Consider the following 27025-nt stretch of genomic DNA (forward strand, 5'->3'; position numbering starts at 1 on the left):
TGGATCAACAACGTCGACAAATCCATACATCCAACCGTTCTTCAAGATCAAGCCCAAAAGCCCTTGAAGATCCGTTTATCACTGTTCTTCAAGATCAAGCCCAAAAGCCTTTGAAGATCCGTTCATCACCATTATTCAAGATCAAGCCTCAACGGCCCTTAAAGAAACACTCATCCTCAAGATCAAGCCCCAACGGCTCCTTGAAGATCCGTTCAAATCCACCTTCAAAGATCAAGCCCACGGCCCTTAAAGAACGTTCATCCTAAGATCAAGCCCAACGGCCCTTTGGATCAATCGCACATCCACAAATCAACACCTTACGGAGATCGAATCAAATGATCAAATTTGAGAGAGATTGTAACCCAAAATCATCAAATACAAATATTATTTTGTGCACGTGTTCTTGTCTTGCTTGTTTCAAGAAAATTTCTTGTTTACAGTTTCTACTATAAAAAAAGGAGCAAGATATTGGCGTACCCTTTATTTCCTCCCTCCCTCATTACTATTTACCATTGACTTATCACATGCATCATGTCATAGTCACCAAATTAAATTTCATTTTCCATATGTTTAAATAGGGTAGAGGATCAACCCATGCAAGCAACTCTTTTCTTTTGTGTGCAAGTAAGTTTACATGTGAAATTTATTGGACGGTTTTAGAAGGAGAATCTTATGTACAACTTTGTCCACCCAATTAACTTATCATTATCTTTTAACAAAATAACATAAAATATATTTCTTATCATGATTACTTGCTAGCTACTTATTGGTGTGTACAATAAGGCGTGATCTTCTCATACAACCATTTACTTTAATATCTTATTAGTTACAACTCAATGCTAATAAAACTCATCAAACACATACAGTGTATGTAGGACTATTATTTTCTGCGGCCAGAGCATGGTGGATCGAATCCGAATACCTTAGAAGTATGGTCATGGACTCAACAACCTCTTTTGCAGAGCTGAATAAATGGAGCAGCAATGCCACCATCATCTTGTTCAAGAATTAGTGGGCGAAGTCATCACCATGCTTGTTTTGCAAGATACTGAAACCTAATTCAGTAAGCAATCAACATGTTTCCTAGAATCGTAGAGTCCTTATCTAAGGATTGACGTGCGCACAAGTAATCTCACTCCTAAGAAAATGCAATATTTACTTTTTAGATATCCTCTGTACTACAAAAAAAGGGTCTTATGGGACGCTTAAAATGCGTCGCAAAAGTAGCCAAATGCGTCGCAATAGCCCTTTAACGACGGCCTTGCGACGGTTAGTAACGCGTCGCAACAAAGTGGTGTCGTAAATGTTTGGTCGATTATATGCGACGCTTTTAGTGCATCGCAAATACTATTTACTACTGGTTTGTGACAGTAGATTACGCGTCGCAAATAAGTGGTCTCAGGTTAAAAAAAAAAAAAAAAAAAAAAAAAAGTGTGCATCAAATGAGACGCCACAACAACATTATTTTTAATAGCTTCACCAAAATTATTTCATTTGAAATTTACTATAGGTTCCAAACTAAAATAACAATCCAACCTCACTGATACTATTCATAATTCACAAATCCAAAAATATTTATTTGGTTTCTTTGATGAGAATGAAGAATGTATTTCACTTCTAGTATTTAAACATATATACATTATCCTAAACATTTATACGGTTATACCATCTATAATCCTACAGGAATTGTCACTCCAGATTGGTTTGTTAGTTCGACAACTAACTTCCTCCCCTTGATCCTGCGAGTAATTATGTCACTCCTTGCAGCAGCTCTACTCTTAGTACTCTTCATAGAGGCTCAAATTAAAACAGAGGTATGTCCGCCAATTGACTGGGAATTAAAAGTATCTAATTCAATGGAACTCTTACTGGTAACACATTAATGATTCAGAGTCGTCTCCTTTCCCTTTGCCAGTGTAGGCTGTGTGAAGATCTCCATTGTCACCCTTATTCTCCGCATCAAATTCAGACATCAAAGCCTCTGCAACAGTGCTAGAATTGAAGTTCTTACAAACACAAGGTAGGCAAATAATTTGGGAAACAAAAAGAAAAAACTGCAGCTCTGCTTATCAATGAGAGGTGTAGTGTTCTTGAAATACAATTGAATATGAAAGTTAACAAGTTGAACCCCAATAAACTTGGGAAGCACTCTGAGAGGCATATCACTGCGGACAAGGAATCTGCAGTCAGAAACACAGGATAAGCGCAAAATCATGAGAGAACACTTTCATATAACACAAGCTATTAACAAAAAAGAGTTTCCCTTTGCAATAACAAGTGTGTCCTCCTTTTTCTATGCAAATCTTAAATAATGATAAGGTGTGTGAAAATTATTTGGTATGTAGGCTTCACAACATAGGCAACCAATTTGAGCAAGCCATTATACAATCAGGACCAATCTTAGAAATTCATGAGCAATCCCCCCTCCCATGTACTTTTTATTTTGGTAAATATACGTATTCGATGCAGTGAAATTCTTACAGGTAAATAATAGCAATCATATTTCATTGTAGCGATACAAATCAAGATAATTAAAGCACAAAGGAAGGGGTAACTATTAACTACTTGTGTGCATAATGGTTCCAGGGGTCTAACAAACCATTGACCTTGAAAGCAATCATTCTGATTTTCCTACAAGCATAAATGAAAGGGAACCATTTTTTTTTTCCATTGCAGCAAGAAATTAAGACAATTAATTTGATTTTTCCTACAAGCATAACTTAGTTTTTTATTGGTAACACATTAAATCAAATAAATTTTACCAACCAACCGAGATGATCTTCACATTCCACGGGTTCACAATCTTTGCTCTGACTCCACACTATCATCTTTGAATCGCATGAAAACCCCCATAAGTGCATCACAAGACAACATACACAAACAACAAAATCCATAACCGCTAGAATGCGCTTTCAAAAGTCACATAAAACAAATTCAGAAAGCTACAATCTCAATGACCAAGATAACAATTTCTTAATGCAATTAAAACCTTAGAACTGAAAGTTTCCACTTACTCTTATTGAAAATCTCAACAAGACGAAAACCACCACAACCCAGTCCTAATCCTCCGCCTTCAACACCGAGGGTTTATCCTTAACCTCATAAGCAATCACCACCGAATCCCTATCCTTGCATGCTAAACTCCTTATGCACCGTCATGCAGTCCGACTTTGGCCTCTTCATCTGCTTCACCTTCACATCAGTGGGTACATATAAACCCCATCTTCCAAAAACTCCTTCACACTGTAAATCATAATTAGACGCACTGGCACCAAAAAGAGAAATCAAAACTTCATTTACAAAGAGAAGTCAAAGACCATTCCGTAATTATGAACACTGAGCGATATTTATGTTTGGTTAGTGAGAAAACGCAAGAAACGGAATCGTATTTTTCATTCATCAAAACTTTTCTCAGGAAACAAACAGAGAGAGAGAGAGAGAGCATACGGCAAGTGATCAGAGCATAGCTTCGCTGGAAATCGGCGCTTGACTGTGAATCGGAGAGAGAGAGGGGATTTGATTTGGGGCAACTTGATTGTAGATCTGAGAAGCAGCCATTAACTTTACCGAAAGATTAAAAACGGCGAAATATCTTTCTTTTAAAGATGGGGCGCGTTAAATGAAAATCAGGCGCTAAATGAAATTGTTTGGAAGGGCGTCGTATCAAATACATCATTTGCGACGTTACTTAAACTAGAGTCGCAAAAGTTTCATCCCAAACACCATGCGCGCTATATTATTGAGAATTTGCGATGGTTGTGTGCTCTGTCGCAAATAAGGTGTCGTTAAAGGGCCTTTTTCTTGTAGTCATGAGATTCTCCTGGTTTAATCTAGATTGGCCTATCCTAAAAGGTATCATCCTCGAGCATTTGATCGGCACCCCCTCCCCCATTTGTTGGCTAACTCACAATTGTTTATTCTTTTACAAATTACTCGGATTTGTGTATCTCCACCTAGTACGACAGTGTGTGAATTTAGTTCCAACAATGTACATTTCTTTCTAAAAAAAAAAAATTACTTTCTTAAAAGAGATGATTCATTACATTCAAGCATTGTGATTTTTGTCCTACTAAGCTAGAAGCTCACCCCTTATGAGTATTTGACAGGTATTGAACTAAAGACCTAAAAAAGTAGTTGACTTTCATAGTTACCTATTAAAACTTTTATTATGTAAATTAGAGCGTGACTGTATTGTGAAAATTATGAAGTAAATTAAGAGACATATTTTTTTTCTTTTTTTCTTTTTTTTTTTTAATTTGCGCACCAAATATAGAGTTAATTTTCCTCAAATCTCCGGTCTAGAACATGATAGTATCATCTTGTGTTAGGGTAAGAGGAATTTTACAATGCACTAATACAACACGCTTAGGGCTCATTTGGTGGCTCAACTTAGACTGAACTATTCTAACAAAATTAAACTATTGTCCTCACCATAATTTGATGAGCTTAACCGTACTTTATAAACTAGATAACAGTCTAATAAATTGTGTCTTTCAAGTCTTGTTCAAAACGCTCAGACTCATTTCCAATCTTGTCCAGTCTCAACCACCGAACGACCCCTAAAAGTAGAACCCTCCTTGTTTCTCTTTCTCTCTCTCTCTTAATCATGGGTTGGGTCAATTGAAAGGAAACTCTCTTGGACCCAAGCCAGTATCAAAGAGCCCAAAGACCTCGAGGTTTCATCAAGTCCACACAAGCAGTACCCTAGTTTTTCATGCAATCCAAACGGTTGTAGAGGCCCCAAAAAAACAGTACAGACCCGGGTCAGTGTAGTTCACAAGAGCACGTTCTGTCCACTCTCACAACAATCAATTGTTCACATATTCCGATCCCCACATTCTCTCTCTCTCTCTCTCTCTCTCTCCCCGTTTCGCTTTGTGGTTTCAGTCAAATCCATGGCTACCCAAGGTCAAGTCATCACCTGCAAAGGTTCTCTCTCTCTCTCTCTATATATATGTATAATATATGTGTGTGTGTGTATATATATATTTCTGTATATATATATATATATACAATGATATGGTTGGTTGTGATTGAGAATATGTTGTGTGGGTGAAATTGAAATTGGGAATGCGAAGCGGCGGTGGCCTGGGAACCCAACAAGCCGTTGGTGATCGAAGACGTGCAGGTGGCTCCGCCGCAGGCTGGAGAGGTCCGGGTCAAGATTCTGTACACCGCTCTCTGCCACACCGACGCTTATACCTGGGGCGGCAAGGTAAAAGCTTTTCCATTTCTCCTCCGAGTCGGTTCCATAAAATTTGTACTTGCTTGGATTGTTAGAATAAGTTGTGATCTTTGTTTGGTTGAGATGATAATGCATTGTTTACGTTTGTCTAGTACTCGGTGGCTTAGCCGGCGGCGACTGTTGTGAATGTAGTGCAAATGGGGTGGTTATTTATTGAATTTTTGTTGCTGTTTTGGTTTTGAAGCTTGGATCCACAGGCCTTCAGACGTCTCATCAAAATATGAAAATTTCCATTACCTAATGTTGTATAGAGATATTGCGTAATAGAGGCGTTCTGAATAATGTCTGGAAATCAAATCTGACCGATAAATAGGGTATAATAGAACTGAACTGATTTCATAATAGTTATGAAAACTTAGTAGGTTTCTTGGGATGGTTCGGAAGGAGCTTGAATTCTTAATAGTAGTGTCGTCAAGTCAAAAAATTTCAAATTGCAGCACTCTAGTTCATAGTTCTGTTTGTTCATTTTAAAGAAATATGACGGGGGCATTTGATTCTTATTTGAAGATGAAAAGTAGTCTGGTTGAGGATCAATTTTATTTAGAGGGCAATGTACATATGTTCACTTAATTTTCCTTGCAGGATCCTGAAGGTCTCTTCCCTTGTATTCTTGGTCACGAGGCTGCAGGGTATGTTACTTATGCACGTAGTGTCGTGGATCAATGGTTTATTGTGTCTTTGGTGCTGAAAGGAGGTCCACTTCATCTTGGTGCAGGATTGTTGAGAGCGTTGGTGAAGGTGTTACTGAAGTTCAGCCAGGAGACCATGTCATCCCTTGTTACCAGGCAGAATGCGGAGAATGCAAGTTTTGCAAATCAGGGAAGACAAATCTCTGTGGAAAAGTACGTGCTGCCACTGGAGTTGGAGTCATGATGAGTGATCGCAAGAGCCGTTTCTCTGTAAACGGAAAACCTATCTATCATTTTATGGGAACATCAACATTTAGCCAGTACACAGTTGTTCATGATGTTAGTGTTGCAAAGATAGATCCAAAAGCTCCGTTGGAGAAAGTATGCCTTCTTGGATGTGGTGTTCCTACTGGTAAGGATAATAGTACTTTTTTAAGCTAGGCCTGGTGAATGTGCTTCAACTTTTGTTAAAGCATACACCTTAATCATAATAATTTATAATATTAAATTCTATAACTGGTTATATTGATAGATTAGAGCATGGAATTTTCATCACCGCCGTCTTAGTAATTGGCTTCGTCCTTTTTATGGGGAAAAAGAAAGAAGATTGTAATGATTGTCTTCTTCTCTATGGTTGTTGCATATGATGTACGACTTATCTTATGCTTCTATCTTGATTAATCATGTATGTCCCTGTGTGTGACACATACTAGGTCTTGGAGCTGTTTGGAACACGGCAAAGGTGGAAGCGAGATCAACTGTTGCTATTTTTGGCCTTGGGACTGTTGGTCTTGCTGTAAGTTTGTAATCGAACCTTAAGTTAATAATCTTGTGCTGAGTTCTAAACTGTAATGAAGTAATTGTCATAACTTGACAGGTTGCAGAAGGTGCCAAAACAGCTGGTGCATCGCGAATCATTGGCATTGATATTGACAGCAAAAAGTTTGATACAGGTACATATTAAGTTCTGCATATTAAAACCTTACTATACTATATAGTGTCTTGTAATTTACTGTTTTCGAAAGTATGGAAGAGGTCTGGTTCTACAAGCTTGGGGACAAAGCTGGTATCACCTAGTGAGCGAGAGGAAAAGTTGACTTCTACCCCTTAGGGGAATAAGGAAGGAAGAATATTAGGAAACTAGTTCCTGTGCATAATGGTAGTCAGTAGGTCACATTCGCGCTCCTCGCATAATCTTGAAGCACCTGAAATTATCCTTTTGGTAGTATTGTACTTTTATTTCCTGCACCTTTGATTCTTTTTCTTATGTTATTTAACTTGTCATATAAGACAGAACAATGCCTATCAAGCTTGTGTTTTTAATATCTTTTCTCATTAGCAGTATCTTGGATTCATTCAGCAAGGTTTTTATTAACAGTTTAAAGTTGACATTCTATTGCAATTTCTTATTTGCAGCAAAGAACTTTGGAGTTACTGAATTTGTGAATCCAAAGGATCACGAGAAGCCAATCCAACAAGTCCTTGTTGATCTCACTGATGGTGGTGTTGACTACAGTTTTGAGTGCATTGGAAATGTCTCCGTGATGAGGGCTGCCTTGGAGTGCTGCCACAAGGTGAGTGCTTTTATGACCGCTGGCTCGAATAATTGTGCATAAAACGCATCTGGAGGTTGCTGAAACTCTTTGCAGGGCTGGGGGACATCTGTTATTGTTGGTGTTGCGGCATCAGGGCAGGAGATCTCTACTCGTCCTTTTCAGTTGGTAACTGGTCGTGTCTGGAAGGGAACAGCCTTTGGTGGTTTCAAGAGTCGCTCGCAGGTGCCATGGCTTGTAGAGAAGTACTTGAAGAAGGTAAATGTTTTTTAACAAATATTCAACAATATGAATTCCTTTGTAACAAATTATATAACGTATAACATTATGTCATGGCCTTTTGCAGGAAATCAAAGTTGATGAATACATCACCCACACTTTGACTCTTGGTGAGATCAACAAAGCATTTGATCTGATGCACGAAGGGGGATGCCTCCGGTGTGTGCTTTCTACCGATGCATGAAATGGGATGCCTCCGGTCTGCCCTTGCTTCGGATTCACGAAGAATGCCATTTAGGCTCATTCCAAGTGTCTCATGTGATGGAACTTTCTCCTTATCCTTATCCCTTTTAGTGGTAAGATTTGAAAAAATAACCTTGACATTGCCTGCTTTGATTATAAATAAAACTTCTGGCGGGTTTGCTACTTGTCATATTAAAAAGTCTTGTTCTTGTGCTTAGCTATCGTATGCAATTGTCGGAATGTTTTGCTGCAGAATTATAAGATTCTGATTGGTGTTTTGTCATAATTGAATCTTGTTATCCGTCGCGTAGCCTTACGTTTATCGGTTGAGAAGCCTAAATGCTAGTTTATGAAGGAAGCTTTTTTCTTCCTTCTTTTTTTCAGTTATTGCTTTTCCGTCAAAGAAAAGCCTTTCGTTGTCCTAAGTTTCAGGAGTGAAATGGTACACACCCTTTTTGGCCTTACACACGCCCATATTTAATTATGTTCGTTGATTCTATTTGATTTATTCAATCCAATGATTATAAATAAAGAGTGTTGTGTGAGGCTAAAAAAAGGTGTGATTGAAAATCACTTCATTTTCGAGAAAAAGATTAGGGAGTCTTGCTACTTTCTCATATAAAAAGACCCCAAGTCCATAATATTAGATGGACGGAAATAATGGCTGTGGAATTATATAGGCTACTGACATGAAAATTGAAAAGAAAACCGGAGGAAACTTTCGGTTCGTAACTGATTCGTTGTCCTGTACTTCTGTGCAACAAGTTTGTGAAGACGAATATGCGAATTTGATGTGAAGTGTGGAGGGTTTGAGACGTGAGGGTAGTGTGAGAATGCGTGCAGAGTGTATTAAGATAAATTTTAATTTAAAAAGTACACATACGATGTTTATAGTACACGGGGTGTAATCAACAAAATGCAACGTGTCAATAAAACAACCCTTAGAATTTTCATGTTTTTGGTACAAGCACTACCTAAACCAATAACAAAACATTTGGAACGCTATGTCAGTTGCACGACTCTTTGTAATACCAAAAAATGACTAACTTTGACTCGTAACAAACATCACCCATCTTCAAGAGACAACCAACCGGCGGCTCAAGGCGGATGAGACGCAACGTCGTGGCCTACTCAAGATGGAGGAGCCCAGTTCCCGGCTTTGAACTCTTTATGGAAGCTGGAGCGTTTAGAAACAACATAAAACACTGCACGAGTATAAAACGACTGGTAAGAAAACCAAAGGAACGAAACTTATATTGCGTCTGAACTGAAGGTGACTGCGCTAAAGGCGCACCTGGTATCCCTGGAACGATGAAGTTAGGTTCTTTCAGAACGTCGTGAAGTGTTCTCTTTTCGTTTACTTTGACCCATTTAGAGGAACCTTTTCCTGGGGAGCATCAGATAAAGGAAATTCAGATAACCTTGTCGAAAAATGTAAAGACTGGGGAAAGGGGGGTCGATAATGTTTATTTGTATTTGGTGAGTAGACAGGTGACTGCAGCAAATTGAATGTTTAAAGCTGAAAGGACCAATCCTGTGTTGAGTCTTTGAGATCATATGAGCATGAAAACGTACGGTTATCAGTCCACAAACCCAAGATAACCATATCCATCGCAGCCAAGTGAAAGCATAAATACGCATATGATAAACACCCGAAGACAGGGATAGAGAGGATAAAAGTAAATTAATCATTAAAGAGAAGAAGCTAAAATTTGTCCACGACCAGAGGCCACCAACAATATAACTTTTCATAGCCTAAACCACAAACACGCAGAAACACAGGCATGAGCCACTCTAGTGCACCGGAAAATCATATCCAGCCTAATAGCTGAAAACTCAGAGTGCATAATCAATGAACTACTGATAACTGGGCTAAAAAAGTATGGTAAAGGCACCATACCTGCTGAGCTGCCACCATTAGAATTCTCATTGGCATCCTTTTGCTCGCCATTGATGCTTTCCACATTAGAAGCTGGAGTGCCCTCTAGGAGACAATGAAGGATCTCTGTCTTCGACAGAGAAACTCCTGAACCAGCCTGTCAAAATCAAGGATGGAGAAATCATAAATAACGGATCTTCAAAGATACATAAACCTATTACTTGGTGATGTACCCATAAAAAAGTATTACTTGGACATCCAATCAACAGGTCTACAGCGAAAGAACAAAAAATGGAGATGACTAGGTTTATACAAGTTCACTCATAAGCCTCATTTCCTGCTCTTTGATGCACCAACATCCAAAGGAATCCCCAGCAGGCTCTACTAGTTACACTTTACTTCAATTAACCTCAGGGTAAAACAAACCATTTCTACAAGCCAACTGTGATCTCATGCCCCAACTATCGAGAACTAGCCAAACCTAACATCTAATCACAATCCTATAAGCGACGTGCATCTCAAAGTCCATGAAATATTACCTCAAATAAATGGATAGAAGCATCCTCGAATCAGATAATGTGTTTATGCTAACCCAACAGTACAACAATCAATGCCACAACATCCATTTCGCCAAATTTAATAATTAATATCACTTCATGTAGCTGATAAGGTCAGACTCCTGAGATATAGTGACTCTGCCAATTATTCTCAGAGTCTCAGTAGTCCAACACAATATAAGCAACCCAAAATATAGATAAACTTCTTGAGAAGTTTAATATCACAAAATATTGAGAAGACTCTTCAAAAAGCAACTTCGTTTTACTTTGAGTGAAAAAAGAGAGTATACTTTTGCGAGCACTATATGTCAACAAAGCGACTATAAACTAAAATGACTTACTTCGTAGTATAACTCAATAGCATCACGAGTGTAATTGTGTTCCTGATCCCATGACAAAGGCGGGCAGCTATCTGAAAACATGTTTGAAGGTTCAGGAAACAACAAAATGTACATCTATCCAAAAGCATGGCATGCTACATAGAAAACTCACAGACAATTCAGCTTTAAAATATAATAGAACACTTTAAAAGAAGGATATCATGTCGAGATGAGCTGACAACATGTCGGTCTCACAGAAATCCTCAATGAAGTCACTGGACATAACCTCTGCATACAGCAGAAGAACTGGCCAATGAAGCATGTTATTCTTGTCTAGTACAGGCTTTCGTAATCCGGTAAGTTCTCGATACATTGCCTTCCCAAGCTTCATGCCTCGACCTTCAATCGCGGAAACAAGGTCCTGCATTGTTCCAACAAACAAACAAGGACGAGATCAATAATAATCACAAACAGTTCAAGCATGATCGCAACATCCCCATTACTCCTTAAGTATTATAATCACACCTTAGCCTCTGCGATAGCCTTGGAGACTTGAGCCTCACGCTGCTCATGTTCCATTTTCTTCGACTCAATCTGCCTCAACAGCTTCCTCAGCTCCTCGTTAGCCGGGTCATGTTTAAGCCCGTTTTCGCAATGTGATGTCGATTCAGACAACAAATTCAACGAAAAAGACGCTTTCGCAGCACGGTACAAAGCCTAACAATCAAAACCCACATTTCTTAAACCACAAAACAGACTAAAATTTCAAACAAAACCCAGCTTCGAACTACACAAAAAAGACTAGAAATTCAAACAAACCCAGCTCAGAACAACAACAACAATGAAAACGGAGCACCTTGAGATTAGTGGGGCAGAGCTTGATTGCTTCCTCGGCATCAGTAAGAGCGCGCCTGTAGTTACCGAGCAAAAGATTGACATGGGCTCGATTCGAAAAGAGAATTGAGGTGTCGGAATCGCTCAAAGCTTGCTGATTGATTGCCCTCGTGTAGCAATCTATGGCTTCAGCGAAATGCTTTTTACCCTTTTTCACACACTCGTTTCCCTTTTCCTGCCAAACCCAGAATATGAAGAAAAAAATCCATATGGTCATATATATATATATATATATATATATATAGAGAGAGAGAGAGAGAGAGAGAGAGAGAACCTTGAGTTCAATGGCAGCGCTTTCTTTGAGGGCGGCGATGGCGTCAAGGTCGGCCTTTTCGCTTTCGGTTTGGGGTTGGGACCCCTTTTCCATCAGCAGCGCCATTTCTTACTTCAAATTCGCCTCTTTGCTATGTTTTGTTGTTCTTCTGCTATCTGCAACTAGAGAGAAAGAGAGAGGAGAGAGAAGCAGTGTTCTTCAGTCTACCGTCAGCAGAGTCTCTAGACTCATCTGCAACAGGAAGCAGCAAATTATGGTTGGTGATGGGCTTGCTGGGCTGAGTTTTAAGCTTTTTTTTTTTCCAAACAGGCCTTCAATTCTTGGATAAAACTTTCCTTCAACGGGCTACGCTTCATGTGTCTTGTCTTTCTCTGCACATTGCGTTACAAGTTCTTCGATGTCGGAAGAATATTGCAAGATCTCCCTGTAGATCGATCGGAACTTCACATTGCGTTACAAATTCTTCGATGTAGGATGAATCGATCGGAACTTGTATGCCGGTAGACGGTTGCATTGTCCCGATCGACCAATACTCCTTTTGAAGGTCTCTGGTGGTTCTGTAGGCTTTGTTCTTCGGAACCATCTTGGTCTGGCCATGAGGTTGGAACAACTTTACGCATGGCCTAATGGCCCGTTTAAAGTTGTTTTATGTACTTCGCTCGTAAACGTTTTTACTAAAAGTGCTTTATTTGAAAATACAATTGATATTCAAATGTTTCTAGAAAATACACTTCAACGTACTCCTGAAGAAGCACGAGCAAGCGCTTCTCCATAAAGTGCTTCCAACATTTTGAATGCCGGAAAACAATGACAAACCCTGGCAACAACTTTTTATTAGAAGAAAGAAACTCGTAATTCTCAAATTTCTTTGGAAACCCATCAATAATAATTAACGAGTAGAAGACATAGGAAACAACCTGCCTCTACAGCGCATCTCCAAGCTAGGAATACCTTGTACACTAGTTGAAACATGAAACACCTATACACTACCAAAGCTCCTCACAAGCACGTTATTTTGCCGAATCACACGCGTGTCAAAACAGATATTTTCGTTTGAAAAACTAGACAAGTAAGAATCACTTCACCTACGCACATAAGCTTGCCGCTTTTAGGGAAGGATTAACAGTTACAGTCGACTAAACCTGCGCAAGACCATTCCAGGGGGGTTCAAAATCAAACATGAGCGAGTCTATGAGACTGGGCTCGGGAGACATGATATTCAGATGAGATGCCATCGGATCATTTGATTCTGCCGGACCACACTGGGTTTCCATAAGCCAGCTTTCAAATTCATCCAAACCACTGAAATTAGCGACTTTGTTAGACCGCTCATTGACAGCACCTAGCCCATATACAGGCTCGGTGCTTTGAATTTCAGATATTTCAATTGGAGGCTGTTGCTGGATAGGAGATGGCTGCTGAAACTGAGGTTGCTGAAGCGGAGGCTGTTGCTGAATTGGAGGCTGCTGAACAGGAGGCTGCTGAATGTTTGGACTGGAATTGTTTACCCAATCAGAATTCGTAAAATCCAAATCTGTGACACTCACACCTAAATTACCTTGCGGACTAAATTTCTGGCTATAATTCTGACTCTGATTCCCATACTGATATACACCTTGACTGGAATCCGGACTTGGAATCCCGTGCTCACAAAAAATTTGGCTATCATTTTGACTTTGATTCCCTTGCTGTTGAAAAGTTTGGCTATAAATTGATTGGGGAATGGCCTGACTATAAGTTTGGGGTTGGGAGGGCACTGTATTTCCAACGGAAGTGGTCATGAGCTGGGAGGCGCTTTGATGCACACTAGAATGAACACCCTGCAACCTCAAGGGGTTTCTGTCATTTGATGTTGCCATGGGAGTGGAACTTCTGCCGTATACTGATGGAGTGGTACAACTACTGTTATTTGACGAAACAAATGTGGTTCGGTTCATTGGCAAGGAGACCCCAAGAGCTCCTACTCTTTTGAATGTCGAATGAGAAGAGATGGGGCCTAAATGACCAATACTTTGACCTCTGTTCCTCCCAACAACATTAGTGCGTGCACCAAGCAACTGCTTAGAAACTGAACATGGTTGGAGTTGGTTCTTAGGGAAAAGATATTCTGATTGGTGGCTTCTGATACTAGGCACGGTACGACCAGCTGAGGTACAATGGTGAATTGTAGCTGGCCTTGAGAGCTGATTCTGTGATATAGAGTTAGGTGCCAACTGAATAATATTGTGTGGTGGAACTGGACTGTGTTTAGTCGGTGACAGATTGTTTAAAGCTGGTAATGGTGCAATTTTCGGTGTCTTGAATTTTTTTCTCTGTATTCTCCATGTCTCTTCTTTATCCGTGGCATGACAATGATTAAAGTTGGAGCCTCCGGTGCTCCAATGTACACATGGTGCCAGCAACTCACAGACATAACAATGACACTGCATTTTAGAAGGAAAAAAAGAAGACATCATAGTGGTATATTGTCAAACTCAGGCAATAAAATAGTATTTGATGGAAATTCTATAAGCAACAGCTTGTAAGAGTCAACTCACAAGATCACAGTGGTTCTCGTGCCGGGTAGTTTTGAAAGGGAATTTGGCACAAAGATGTCGTGGATGAGGGTAGTCTCTACATGCTACCTGCAACCAAAGAAATAAGGTCAATTACGGCTGGAAAAGCAAAAGGTGCGTCCATTTTCCAACTAATATGAAAATTAAGGTGTTAGACAATGTATGGTGCTACGGTCCTGTATTACGAGAAACAAGTTTAACATAAGAAAATAACAACAGCATGAGAAAGATGAAGTGGCCAAGCAAGCAAACAACACCAAAAATTCAAAGGGAACTTCTTCAAACCCATTGAACTTCAATATCAAGGTCACCAAAAAGCAAGAAACAGGTTTTCACTTCCACCATAAAACAGAATATCAAGATAACTATATCTGAAAAACAATATCATCCAGAAAGACCAAAGTTCATGCTCGCAGCCAACGGGGCAAAATTTGAAATATGTGTAAATCAATTCCGATGCATCCACAATTAATTCTCCCTTACTAGAAAGTTAGTCGCGAAAAGTAGAAAAAAAAAGTCTTGGATTGTTCCTCTTTCATATGACAACAATATCATTAGCCTAACCCAAAACTTAATGCCACAACTAATCAGTTTGCAACGTTTTCATGACAACCAAAGAGAGTTAAGCACCAGTCGAAAAATTATTAAGATGCGATAACCGCAACCCTTCAGTTGAAATTAAATTTCTTTAAATCCTCTATTCAAATCAGCAATAAAAAACTTCCAAAGCATTTAGTTATCTTTCTCTAACTTCCAATTCAGGTAAACTAAACCAACCAAACAATGCAAATCGTACTTAAACCTAAATCAGGTCGAATTTATACCTGGCCCGTTTCCCCAACCACAAGCAACTCGTCGGAGCCGCTACCCGAATCCTCCACCACCGAAACCGGCTTATCCGGGTCGCCGTCCAAGACCACACAATCATCGTCATCATCCGCCACCGTCCGTTTCGAAGACTTTTGCCTAGGCTTGGAGTTGACCTCACTAATCACCACAACGTCATCGGAATCATCGTCATCGGTTACCTTGTCGACGGATTCCAAAAGCTCCGATACCCAATCAAAGTTGTCCTCCTCATCCAGGTCGTTCCGCCCCAGTTCGTCGTCGGAGCTTATGTAGATTGGACCCAAATTCATGGCTGATTGAAGTTCAAAGACTAGGGTTTGAAGAAAAGCTCGAACTTTTGATTGAACTGGAGAATTCGAGGCATGGGTTGTGAAGAAAGAAACGAATGAATTAAACGGGAAGCCAATGCCCGAACCACATGAAAATGGGCAAGCCTCGGATTTCCGGGAAAATTTCCGGACTTTCCCGGGAAATTTTCTGTAAAGGGAAAGTTGAAAGATTGAGGAAGGGCATTTAGGGTTTTGAATTGAGCGAGAAAGATGAAAATATTAGGGTTTGAAATAGATCGTCGACTTTGGCGGTGAGAGAGAGAGAGAGAGAGAGAGAGAGAGAGAGAGAGAGGAGGAGGAGTGAGGAAGTGACTCAACTCCTCAAAGTCGTTTTACCTAACCGACGACGAATGTCAGGGATATTGACGGAATTTTCAGTTTTGTGAGGGGCGTTCACTTTACGACTAAGAAGGGATTGTCGTTCTTGCCGTTGGGTCATGCTGGCCTTGTGGTCGTGGGTTGAGTAGACGATCTCGGTGGGGTAAGTTAGATTTTGGGTTGGGCTACATCAAGAATTTGTTGAGAGTTTCAACGCGGAGAGAATCGATATTTTATGTGTTTATAAGAAGTCCGCTATTTACAAGTTATTATATTGTGAATTGATTTTATGATAAAATTTTAACTTTTTTCTTAGTAACAAAGCAGATTCGGCATTATGCTTCAAATCATCCGATTTATGTTAAGACTTGAGATCAACCCCTTCAAAATATGTAGGTGTATGATGGAGTTCTACGTGTGCTGCATCACCAATTGTTGCTAATTTGTGAATTAGGGCGAATAATTTTTCTTCATGACTGTTTCATCTTCTACATTTAACTTGGACAGTCGTTAAAAATGATCTTGTTAGAAACAATTCTCTCAAACAAACGCAACCTTAATTTCTGATTTATGTGGCCTTTGGTCTGGTAATTCATGTGACACTTTTTCAAACCAAAGAAAGGAAGGAATTAACAACTGGCCATGTGGTCCTAGTATCATAAAATTGTCTAAGACATATATGGATGTATGAGGGCGAATCTATAGCACCATTTCATTACACAAATTTTTGTGGGACGTACTCTGTAATGTACTTTAATGATCCGAACTATCTATATTTTAGATCATCATTGCAAAAAATTAGACAAATCCAAAACCATTAAGACATTCATTTGTAGTGAAAAAAATAGATGAAGATGGTTCTACAAAGAAACCATAAACCCTTAATCCAACGGCCGTATGGTTTCAAATTTGAGTGATTTTTTGTAGACATGATGTTTGAGAGAAGATCTAAAAGATAAACGGTTCGAATCATTGAAATACATCATGGATCCGTTCCCATAGTTATATACACACGTATACATAGCAATGCTGAATGTGAATTGATTGGTCCATATAGCATCCCATGTAGTACATTGCTATTTATATATAGCAATGTTGGAGGTGGATTGATGGGTAAGTGAAAGCAACCAGACCATCCGACATATATATTTGTTAGGTGGGTTTTGATGAACTCTATTCATTTCGAATACCAACATTCATCATCTCTTCAATTTTTTACTACTTATTGATGATTTCAGATGCGTACTAGTATTTAAATCCGTGCAATACTGCAGGTTATAAAACTATGTTAAACATTTGAAATATATTAAAATTTATTTACATTCATGTTAGAATCTAAAAATGATTCGAAGTGTATTTGGAGATCTCGAAATATAAATGTCTTGAACAAATGTAGAATATCTTAAATGCATTTAGACACACATATCATTTGAACAAAAGGGTCATGGTTCTTGGTATGCTACAACCAAAATAATGTAAAGTAGCTAGGTACAAATATCAATCATATTTTTCCATCTACATTACATTATGAGCTGCTTATTATCCAAAATACAATAGATTGGTTGACCAATTAACTTTTCAAAAATTGATCGGAGTTCAAAAATTGACCAATTAATATTATTTTGCCAATCTCAATTTCAATTCACATATATTAAATTAGTTCACATTCATATACACATTACATGTCACACACATTTGACATTTCAGTTAATATTCACATAAGTCACATCCACACATAAAATATATAATTACCTCAGGCAAGCAGTTCACCCTCCACATAATATGCCCTTAATTCGTCTGCTTTTCTTTCACAATTATTGCAGCGCTTCTAAGAAGAAACATACCAACATTCATTTCGAATACCAACATTCATCATCTCTTCAATTTTTTAGGTGGGTAGCTCCAACTAAGGAAAAGAGAAGAAATAAATGACAGATTTATGTTATCCATACTGCAAAAAAAAAAAATTTTGATTGAATTATATTGAATCTGACCAATTTTGAATAAAACTAAACGAAAAAAAAGTAATCACAATTAAGTTAACCTCTTCTTCTCATATGGAGTAAATCTTGTCCGCTGTTTTGCTTCTGCGTACAACGCACTGTTTATTGTTTCGACACAAAAAAAACATATTTAAAATTCTCAACATCATTACAAAAACTATAAACGCAATATTATTTACAAGCAAAGGATAAATATTTACCAACAAAACAATGGATTGTAATAAATTATCTTCAACCAAGTAGTCATGAATCTTTACTTACTAAACAACACCAAATTAAAAAAATTAAGGAAATTCATACCAAAAACTTCAACTGTCACACATATAGCTATAAGTTTTTTTTTAGTACATTTATATTTTTACACTAAGGAAATGGGGAGTTCGGCTACATAATAGACAACCTAATTTGGTATTGAATTCGTCATTCATGGGATTCGAACCTAAGACCTTTCACTTTCAATTGAAGAGGAATACCACCAAACAATAGTACTGAGTGACATATAACTATAAATTTTAAATAAAGTACTTTTTCATCTTCTTAATGATATTTTCAGTCAATATACCATTTGTCCCCAAAAGACTTTTGTGTTATAAACCTTGTTGTAATTTAATATTCCACTAAAGAAAAAATATATAACACACAAATAATTGGTTCGTGAAGACGAAAAAGAGAGAAGATGAAAATGAACCAATTAATTTAAGTATTAGGTGTTACCTAATTTACAAATGCTACCTCTCTCAACCGATGTCAAAATGTTCCCAATCAAGATCAATTCTGACATAGTCATAATGTGATCAAATTACTTCTAAGAAGCAACATACCTAATAAGATGTAATAACTATAAAACTGATAGAAAAATAAACCCAACTTCCAATATGTTGGCAGTAAATTAAATACCCAAAAATTCTTTTTGACATTGCATTGTAAACCCCTTTGCAAACTAGAAAAGCAATAACCATATATATTTCTAAAAAAAAAAAATACTTTATGCACACAAATAATCAGATAAACATATTATCCATTGCACTTTATGAAAACAAATATATGCACTGGGCAATTATGTCTTGAAGGCCAGAAATGCAAAATACCGATAGTAAAAAACTCAGAAAAAAGTGAGAAATCGATAATCCATTCAGGAAAACAACAAAGAAAACGATTTGGTTACCAGAGTCAAGCAGTCTCATTTGCCTTGAAATTGGGGGTAGCACCCGAGTTTCAATTTTCATGCCCTTAAAATTCAAAAAAGACATGTTTAAATCCGCAAATAGACGCATTATATATAAGAAGAATATACTAAATATAATGAGGTTTAGAAGCCCAACCATGTGAGTAAAGTCCTCATGCCAGGTTGCTTATGGATGACCCTCCTATTCCTTGGAGCAGTCAGGAGACTTGGCTTCCTGCTTTCAAGTTTAGAAGGGATGTAAAAGGTTTAGAGAATAAGTGAAAAATAACTTGCATCGGTATAACATTAACATTATGTACACTTTTTAAGTGACAATGACTTGGTTTCACAATTCTAATTTTTGAGTATTTTGGTACACGATTTTGCACAGTTCTAAAATCTTGTATTATGATTTGGATTTCTGTTATGCATGCATACACTACAAAAGTAATACAGTAATTTAAGGAAAGACACTTGCAGCCATGTTTCTAATTGATGCATCTCTTGTGTTTCATTAATTTTTTTCTTTCTTTCTATATTCAAGCTTACACACTTCAAAAACCAAAAAGAGAATGTTGTAAAGGGAAAATTAGAAAGTCATATTGAAAACCACAATCTAGGCACATTAATAATCTAACTAATGAATGTGATTCGAGAAACAAACCACTGTTTGAGTGCAAGCAATGGGATCCTATCCTTGCACTGCTGTTTACACATAGCACTATGCACATAAAACTCGTAAAAAAAAATAATAATACACAGTCCATACGCAAATCAACCAACAAATAAAAAAATCTTTCAATCCCAACAGATTTCAAACACATGTTGATCTCTTCAAAACCCATAATACAAAAACATAGATTTCAACATGACCCTCAGGCAAAAGACCAAAGCTAACGGCTAGGGTGGAGCAAAAAATAATCACAAGGCGACACGTGAATTTTTTGTAAAAAGGATAAAGTTATCCCTGAGACACACCGATTGTCCTACGCGCGAGCAGTGAATAATCATTCTTTAATCAAGCCAAGAGTGTCCAAAAAAGGTAACCAATTCCAAATTATCTCATCCATCCTCATCTTAGGTAATTACTTCATAACCTACAAATTATTCCATATAAATGGAGATTAATTGGCTAATTAATCCATTAATCACCAATTGAATCACCCATTTTCACACAAAAAACCTCTAAGGGCCGGCCACCTCCATTCTCTATATATATGACCCTATTTTTTCTAAAAAAGAAGTTCCACACTCTTGCAAAACTCCAAAAAACTCTCCAAATATTTTTCTCTCTAAATTCTAACTTTGGCATCAAATGTTCTTTGGCCAAAGCCCCCCCCCCCCAATTCATCATGGGCGTGTGAGGCTATTGGCTTTGACCTAAGGTGTTAATTGTTTTGTAGGTGCAATTTTGTCCAAGAAGAAGGCGGAAATTTGCATCCACAAATTGGTGCTTTCATTGAGAGCTAAGTCCCACACTCGTAGAAGACTCTCGCATCCAAGGTTTTCTATTTTCTTGTCCATTTGTAGATTTTTCGTACGTTCTTATTATTAGAATTTTTTATTTGCAAAAATTCTTTGATAAAACGTAAAAGAGAAGTACAATGGCTAGAAATTTAGAAAATTCAACAAATGAAAATTTTAACATTCAAGAGATGGGACCACGATGATCCATGAGGCTAAATGTGACAATAGGTGGAGTGGCACCACCACCACGAGTTTCCACCACGGTGGTTCCCGTGGTGGCTACCATGGTAGCCACCCACGGTCAGGTCCATCGTGTCACCACCTCGGCCCAAGCCGTGCCATCCAAGGTGACTCACGACACTAAGGCCACGGCCCAAGCCATGTCACTCCATGCCCAACGTGTTGCCAAGCCGAGCCCAAGCCTCGCACATGAGTGCATCATACGCCGAACAGCCCACTCCCGTGGCCCATCCTGCTCCTGCCGAGCAGCCTAATCTCGTGGCTCAGCTAGATCTCGTGGCATTCCAAGCAACCCAGATCGGCCCAAGACTATCTCAACCATTCGGACCAATCATCGAGCCGGGGGTATTTTCACCTGGTTTCTTCGTGGATTTGACATTTCCTAATTTAAATCTCGCGCCCGGAGCTTACCACACTTCCACTGCTCAAGGAGACATATTCTTTCCAAGCTCTTCTAATCCAAATGACGAACAACACTTGTCTCGACAAGTCATAGAGTTAACGAATGCCCTTGCACAACAGACAACCTTGGTGAATCAACTCTTGCAACACAACGGGGTCTAACGTGCCCCAGACGAAGTGTCTCGAAGAAGGACAAGGACAGATGAACCTTTCCACCAGCGTCCCGGCAAGCAGCCACTTGACCAGTCATGAACTGAGCGTTCTAACAGAGTACACTCCCGACTAGACCCCCAAGATAGCGTATACTCATGTCTTAACGCGTGGAGGAGTGTGCATTCACAGTTAGTCCCACGGACAAACATACACTCGCGGTTGGGGCCACACTCCGATAATCAGCATGAGCAACCTTCTAGGTGAAATGTTCATTCGCGACAAGGCCCGCAAGGAGCATCCTGCACCTCACATCAGAGTAGGCAGCACAGCGGACGGAGATAAGCAATCATTTAATCCGGCTCAAGTTCAACCAACAACCTGCGAGTTACTCGCTCTCCTGCTAGAAACATACCACACCGACCGCATCCATGACATAGACGAGCCGAACACATGGAAAAACAGCCTAGATCAGCAGGTCATGACCAGGGGCAGCTGAGGGCTCTGCCACTCCAACAAAGGCAAATTCAGGAAGAAGTAGAAATACTCATGACCGAGCGATTGCACAATTTCCCGCACAATGAAGCGATTGACAAAGCGCTTCGATGAGACATGACCAACATAAGCAAGTCATCTTTCAATGACAAGATCAAGTAAACATGACTACCTCATATAGATTGCCATATATAAAGACTTCTTATGTTCTGACAAACACAACAGCTCAGCCTAATGGCACGTCAGGGGTAGACGAGTACCAGAATGACACACCAGCTCGACTACCAAGAACCGAGGGCAGACTTTATTCTCAACACTCCAAATAATTCCTCCTGCTGCGCACAACCTGGCCCAAGCTAGCCCCATCTCTGATTTCACAACCACGCATGCCTGTTCCACGGTTCTTGGCAGCCATTGATCTATCACCATGGCTCATAAATGTGCCAATCTTGCATTATGGCTCCCAACCATGCCGATCTTGCCATGTGGCTCATGCCAACCATGCCTAAAAAAGGCACACGACAAAACACCTAATGATGGCACAATAATTATGAAAGTAGCTCATTGCGCTTACACCTTTACGCAAGGTCCACAAGCAGTTTGAAGTCTTAAGCAGATCGCTAAACATGACCTCGCAGGCTAAGGATTATTTCGGTTATCCCAGCAGTCCAGTTTTCCTCAGCTGCACTCATGACAACGACTTCCATGCTCTCCAGTGCGAGAGGGTAAACCATTTCCCCGACACCCATATGGGTTTGCTCTCCAGTGCGAGAGGATAAACTAATTGCTCTGTGCGATAGGGTAAACCAATTCCCCGACACCTTTATGGGTCTGCTCTCCAGTGTGAGAGGATAAACTAATTGCTCTCCAGTGTGAGAGGGTAAACCAATTCCCCGACATCCAAAAGGGTCTGCTCTCCAATGCGAGAGGATAAACTAATTGCTCTCCAGTGCGAGAGGGTAAACCAATTCCCCGACACCCAAATGGGTCTGCTCTCCAGTACGAGAAGATATATTAATTGTTCTCCAGTGCGAGAAGGTAAACCAATTCCCAGACACCTATATGGGTTTTCTCTCCAGTGCGAGAGGATAAACTAATTGCTCTCCAGTGCGAGAAGGTAAACCAATTCCCCGACACCCATATGGGTTTGCTTTTCAATGCGAGAGGGTAAACTAATTGCTCTCCAGTACAAGAGGGTAAAACTAATTGCTCTCCAGTGCGAGAGGGTAAACTAAATCCCTGACACCCATCTGGGTAAGCTCTCCAGTGTGAGAAGGCCACATAGTTCAAAAGATCGAATGCTTGAAGATCAACTAAGCAACAAATGGTTAGGGGGCAGCAGCCACTTTTACACTTAACATGTCTCTCATCCGACACTTCATCTTCAGCAACTCTGATCTTGGCAACTTCATCGTTGACTGCTCCATCTATGGTAGTTGAAAAATCAAACTCAAGCAGTTTCCTCATTTTTAGCAGACAGCCCAGACGTGGTAGCCTAAACAATTGCCTATTCCACGCCACTTCCTTAGCCTATGCTGAACCAATCATTAACTTCAATCAAGCCGAGCTACTCAAGCAATGGCCCCTGCCACATCACATCCTTGGTCCATGCCAAGCCGACTCTTGGCCCCTACCAGCCGACGTGCCGCACCACCCCGACGACTGCCCCGTGGCAGCACTACCCAAGAAGAAGACAAGAAGAAATTAAGTTTTCATTACATTGGTGCGGCACGGAGAAGACAAAGAAAGCAACAAAAAACGGTCATTTGCACGAGCAAGATGTAGAAGATTGCTAGATGAGGGGGAACAAATATCCTCTAAGCTCTCTCTTTCTTGTAGGGTAGAATAAATCACTCTCCAAAGTTGATTTAATAACCCACTTAAGGTGGACTTAAATAGGCTTTGAGAGAAATTTATTTCCTTTTCCTAGAAGGATCTAATTTCATATTAAAGAGGGAATCTACATCAAAACTGGAAGCAGTCATAAGTTTCCAAGAGCAAGAAGATCTCTACACCTGCTGCCCTTTCCTACAAGCAGCCCAGTAGGTGTGGGGGCATTTGTGGAGAAAAAAATAATCACAAGGCGACACGTGGATTTTTGGTAAAAAGGACAAAGTTACCCCTGAGACACATCGGTTCTCCTACGCGCGAGCAGTGGACAATCATTCTTTAATCAAGCAAGAATGTCCAAAAAAGGTAACCAATTCCAAATTATCTCATCCATCCTCATCTTAGGTAATTACTTCATAACCTACAAATTATTCCATATAAATGGAGATCAATTGGCTAATTAATCCATTAATCACCAATTTTCACACAAAAACCCTCTAAGGGCCGGCCACCTCCATTCCCTATATATATGACCCTATTTTTTCTAAAAAAAAAGAAGTTTCACACTCTTGCAAAACTCCAAAAAACTCTCCAAATACTTTTCTCTCTAAATTCTAACTTTGGCATCGGAGGTTCTTCGGCCAAAGCCCCCCCCAATTCATCGTGGGCACATGAGGCTATTGGCCTTGACCTAAAGTGTTAATTGTTTTGTAGGTGCAATTTTGTCCAAGAAGAAGAAAGCAGAAATTTGCATCCACAACTAGCATGTTAGATTCTCGGTGCTACACAAATGGAGATATTAAACTAAAACGTATATGCTGCTTTATTCATGTGACTTTTACTTTACTAAGGGTGTTGTTGGTTTACTCCAGTGATAATGGCCAACTATGGGCATGGTAGAGGTCTACGACTAAAAAACCTCAACCATAAACGTAAACAAAATTCATCCCCCAATTTCTTCCATGTTCTCTTTCCCTTTTCCCCTTTATTCTTTTTTTTTTCTTCCTCTTCTTCCATTTGCACTAGGGTCAGCCCCGAGAATTTAGGGCCCTAGGCAAGCTTTTTAAATGGGGCCTTAGAGTTCTTTGACTCCCGACCCTTTGTACATTGACATGTGAAAAAAACGTAAAAAAAAATTCACTAAATACATGCAAAGTCTATTTCTACATCAAATATCATTAAAAATTAATATCAAAAGAAGAAATATATACAAACATTACTCAAATATTAGTGTAAACGTATGTGCTGCTTTATTCATGTGACATTTACTTTACTCAGGGTGTTGTTGGTTTACTCCAGTGATAATGGCCAACTATGGGCATGGTAGAGGTCTACCACTAAAAAACCTCAACCACAAATGTAAACCAAATTCATCCCCTAATTTCTTCCATGTTCTCTCTCCCTTTTCCCCTTATTCTTTTTTCTTTCTTCCTCTTCTTCCATTTGCACTAGGGTCGGCCCTGAGAATTTAAGGCCCTAGGCGAGCTTTTGAAACGGGGCCCTAGAGTTCTTTGACTCCCAACCATTTGTACATTGACATGTGTAAAAAAACGTAACAAAAATTCACTAAATACATGAAAAGTCTATTTTTACATCAAACATCATTAAAAATTAATATCAAAAGAAGAAAGATATACAAACATTACTCAAATATTAGTGTAAACATATCTGCTACTGTATTCATGTGACTTTTACTTTACTCAGGGTGTTGTTGGTTTACTCTAGTGATAATGGCCAACTATGGGCATAATAGAGGTCTACCACTAAAAAACCTCAACCACAAACGTAAACCAAATTCATCCCTCAATTTCTTCCAAGTTCTCTCTCCCTTTTCCCTTATTCTTTTTTTTTTATTCCTCTTCTTCCATTTGCACTAGGGTCAGCCCTGAGAATTTAGGGCCCTAGGCGAGCTTTCGAAATGGGGCCCTAGAGTTCTTTGACTCCCGACCCTTTGTACATTAACATGTGTAAAAAAACGTAAAAAAAAAAATTCACTAAATACATGAAAAGTCTATTTCTACATCAAATATCATTAAAAATTAGGGTAAAAGACTTTTTACTTCCCTCATGTTTCATGGTTTTCAACATTTAGTACATCAAGTTTTTTTCGTCTCAGAGTCATACCTAAAGTGTAAATTTTGGGATACATCCGCTAGTCAAACTGTTAAATTTGCCGTTAATTGTGACGTGACGCCCATGTGGACAATGACTGGACGCCACGTGTCAGCCACGTTTTTTTTTTCCTTTTTTCTTCTTCTTCTTCTTCTTCTTTTTCTTCTTCTTCTTCTTCTTCCTCCGACTGCAACTTTTTTTTTCTTCCTCTTTCTCCTTCTTCCTTCCTCCTTCCTTCCCCTTCTTCTCCTTCTTCCTTCTTCTTCATTCTCCCTTCTTCCTTCTCATTCTCCTTCTTCTTCCTCCGAATCTGGGGAAGTTTTTTTTTTCTTCCTTCTCCTTCCTCCTTCTTCTTTCTTCCTTCTTCTTCCTCCGAATCTGCCCAGATTCGGTTTTTTTTTTTTCTTTTTTTTCCTCCTTCTTCCTCCTTCTTCCTTCCCCTTCTCCTTCTTCTTCTTCTTCCTTCTTCCTTCCTCTTCTTCTTCTTCTTTTTCTTCTTCCTCCGAATCTGCCCAGATTCGGCTTTTTTTTTTCTTCTTTTTTCTTCTTTCTTCTTCTTCCTCCGACTGCAACTTTTTTTCTTCTTCTTTCTCCTTCTTCCTCCTTCTTCCTTCTTTTTCTCCTTCTTCCTCCTTCTTCCTTCTTTTTCTCCTTCTTCCTTCCTCCTTCTTCCTTCCCATTCTTCTCCTTCTTCCTTCTTCCTTCTTCTTCATCTTCCTCAAAAAAAAAAAAAAAAACCTTCATCTTCCCCAGATTCGGAGGAAGAAGAAGGAAGAAGGAGGAAGTTCTTCTTCATCTTCCTCAAAAAAAAAAAAAAAAAAAAAAACCTTCATCTTCCCCAGATTCGGAGGAAGAAGAAGGAAGAAGGAGAAGAATGGGAAGGAAGAAGGAGGAAGGGGGAAGGAAGAAGGAGAAGAAGAAGGAAGAAGGAAAAAAAAAACCGAATCTGGGCAGATTTGGAGGAAGAAGAAGAAAAAGAGGAAGGAAGAAGGAGGAAGGAGAAGGAAGGAGGAAGGAGGAAGGAGGAGGAAGAAGGAAAAAAAAAAAAGAAACTTCCCCAGATTCGAAGGAAGAAGAAGGAGAAGGAGAAGGGAGAAGGAAGAAGAAGGAAGAATGAGAAGAAGGGGAAGGAAGAAGGAGGAAGGAAGAAGGAGAAGGGAGAAGGAAGAAGAATGAAGAAGGAAGAAGGAGGGGAAGGAAGAAGGAGGAAGGAAGAAGGAGGAGGAAGAAGGAAAAAAAAAAGTTGCAGTCGGAGGAAGAAGAAGAAAGAAGAAAGACAAAAAAAAAGAAAAAAAAA

At 39.3% G+C, this 27025-nt stretch overlaps 3 protein-coding genes and 1 long non-coding RNA gene across 5 annotated transcripts in view; 1 reads left to right on the plus strand and 3 right to left on the minus strand.

The window, feature by feature from the left end:
• Positions 1 to 1556: 1556 nt before the first annotated feature.
• On the minus strand, positions 1557 to 3860 carry LOC126584167 (uncharacterized). The gene is made up of 2 exons (XR_007610007.1): positions 3448 to 3860; positions 1557 to 3265 (listed from the first exon to the last, which is right to left on the minus strand). It is a non-coding gene; the product is annotated as an uncharacterized LOC126584167 (long non-coding RNA).
• Positions 3861 to 4762: 902 nt separating this feature from the next.
• Positions 4763 to 8175, plus strand: LOC126585094 (alcohol dehydrogenase class-3). The gene is made up of 9 exons (XM_050249488.1): positions 4763 to 4929; positions 5079 to 5215; positions 5828 to 5874; positions 5961 to 6286; positions 6588 to 6670; positions 6752 to 6827; positions 7291 to 7448; positions 7524 to 7685; positions 7774 to 8175. Exons 1-9 carry the CDS (start codon positions 4896 to 4898, stop codon positions 7888 to 7890), a joined length of 1140 nt encoding a protein of 379 aa, XP_050105445.1. The 5' UTR covers positions 4763 to 4895; the 3' UTR covers positions 7891 to 8175.
• Positions 8176 to 8794: 619 nt separating this feature from the next.
• LOC126585095 (uncharacterized) lies at positions 8795 to 12613 on the minus strand. Its single transcript, XM_050249489.1, has 8 exons — positions 11814 to 12613; positions 11502 to 11714; positions 11171 to 11362; positions 10864 to 11066; positions 10667 to 10745; positions 9790 to 9925; positions 9184 to 9276; positions 8795 to 9094 (listed from the first exon to the last, which is right to left on the minus strand). Exons 1-8 carry the CDS (start codon positions 11916 to 11918, stop codon positions 9021 to 9023), a joined length of 1095 nt encoding a protein of 364 aa, XP_050105446.1. The 5' UTR covers positions 11919 to 12613; the 3' UTR covers positions 8795 to 9020.
• A 13-nt stretch (positions 12614 to 12626) lies between these two features.
• Positions 12627 to 27025, minus strand: part of LOC126585092 (RPM1 interacting protein 13-like) — a 32655-nt gene continuing 18256 nt past the window's right edge. Inside the window, exons 1-3 of one of the 2 annotated variants that reach the window (XM_050249486.1) lie at positions 15193 to 15869; positions 14351 to 14437; positions 12627 to 14236 (exon numbers count right to left, since the gene is read on the minus strand). In XM_050249486.1, the coding sequence (XP_050105443.1) occupies positions 12950 to 14236; positions 14351 to 14437; positions 15193 to 15507 (1689 nt within the window). In that variant the 5' untranslated portion in view covers positions 15508 to 15869 and the 3' untranslated portion in view covers positions 12627 to 12949. Of the gene's footprint in view, positions 14237 to 14350; positions 14438 to 15192; positions 15870 to 27025 lie in introns of those variants that run through there. The other variant, XM_050249485.1, reaches the window with a different exon arrangement.

The sequence above is a fragment of the Malus sylvestris genome, chromosome 10, assembly GCF_916048215.2.
Source record: "Malus sylvestris chromosome 10, drMalSylv7.2, whole genome shotgun sequence".
NCBI classification, from domain to species: domain Eukaryota; kingdom Viridiplantae; phylum Streptophyta; class Magnoliopsida; order Rosales; family Rosaceae; genus Malus; species Malus sylvestris.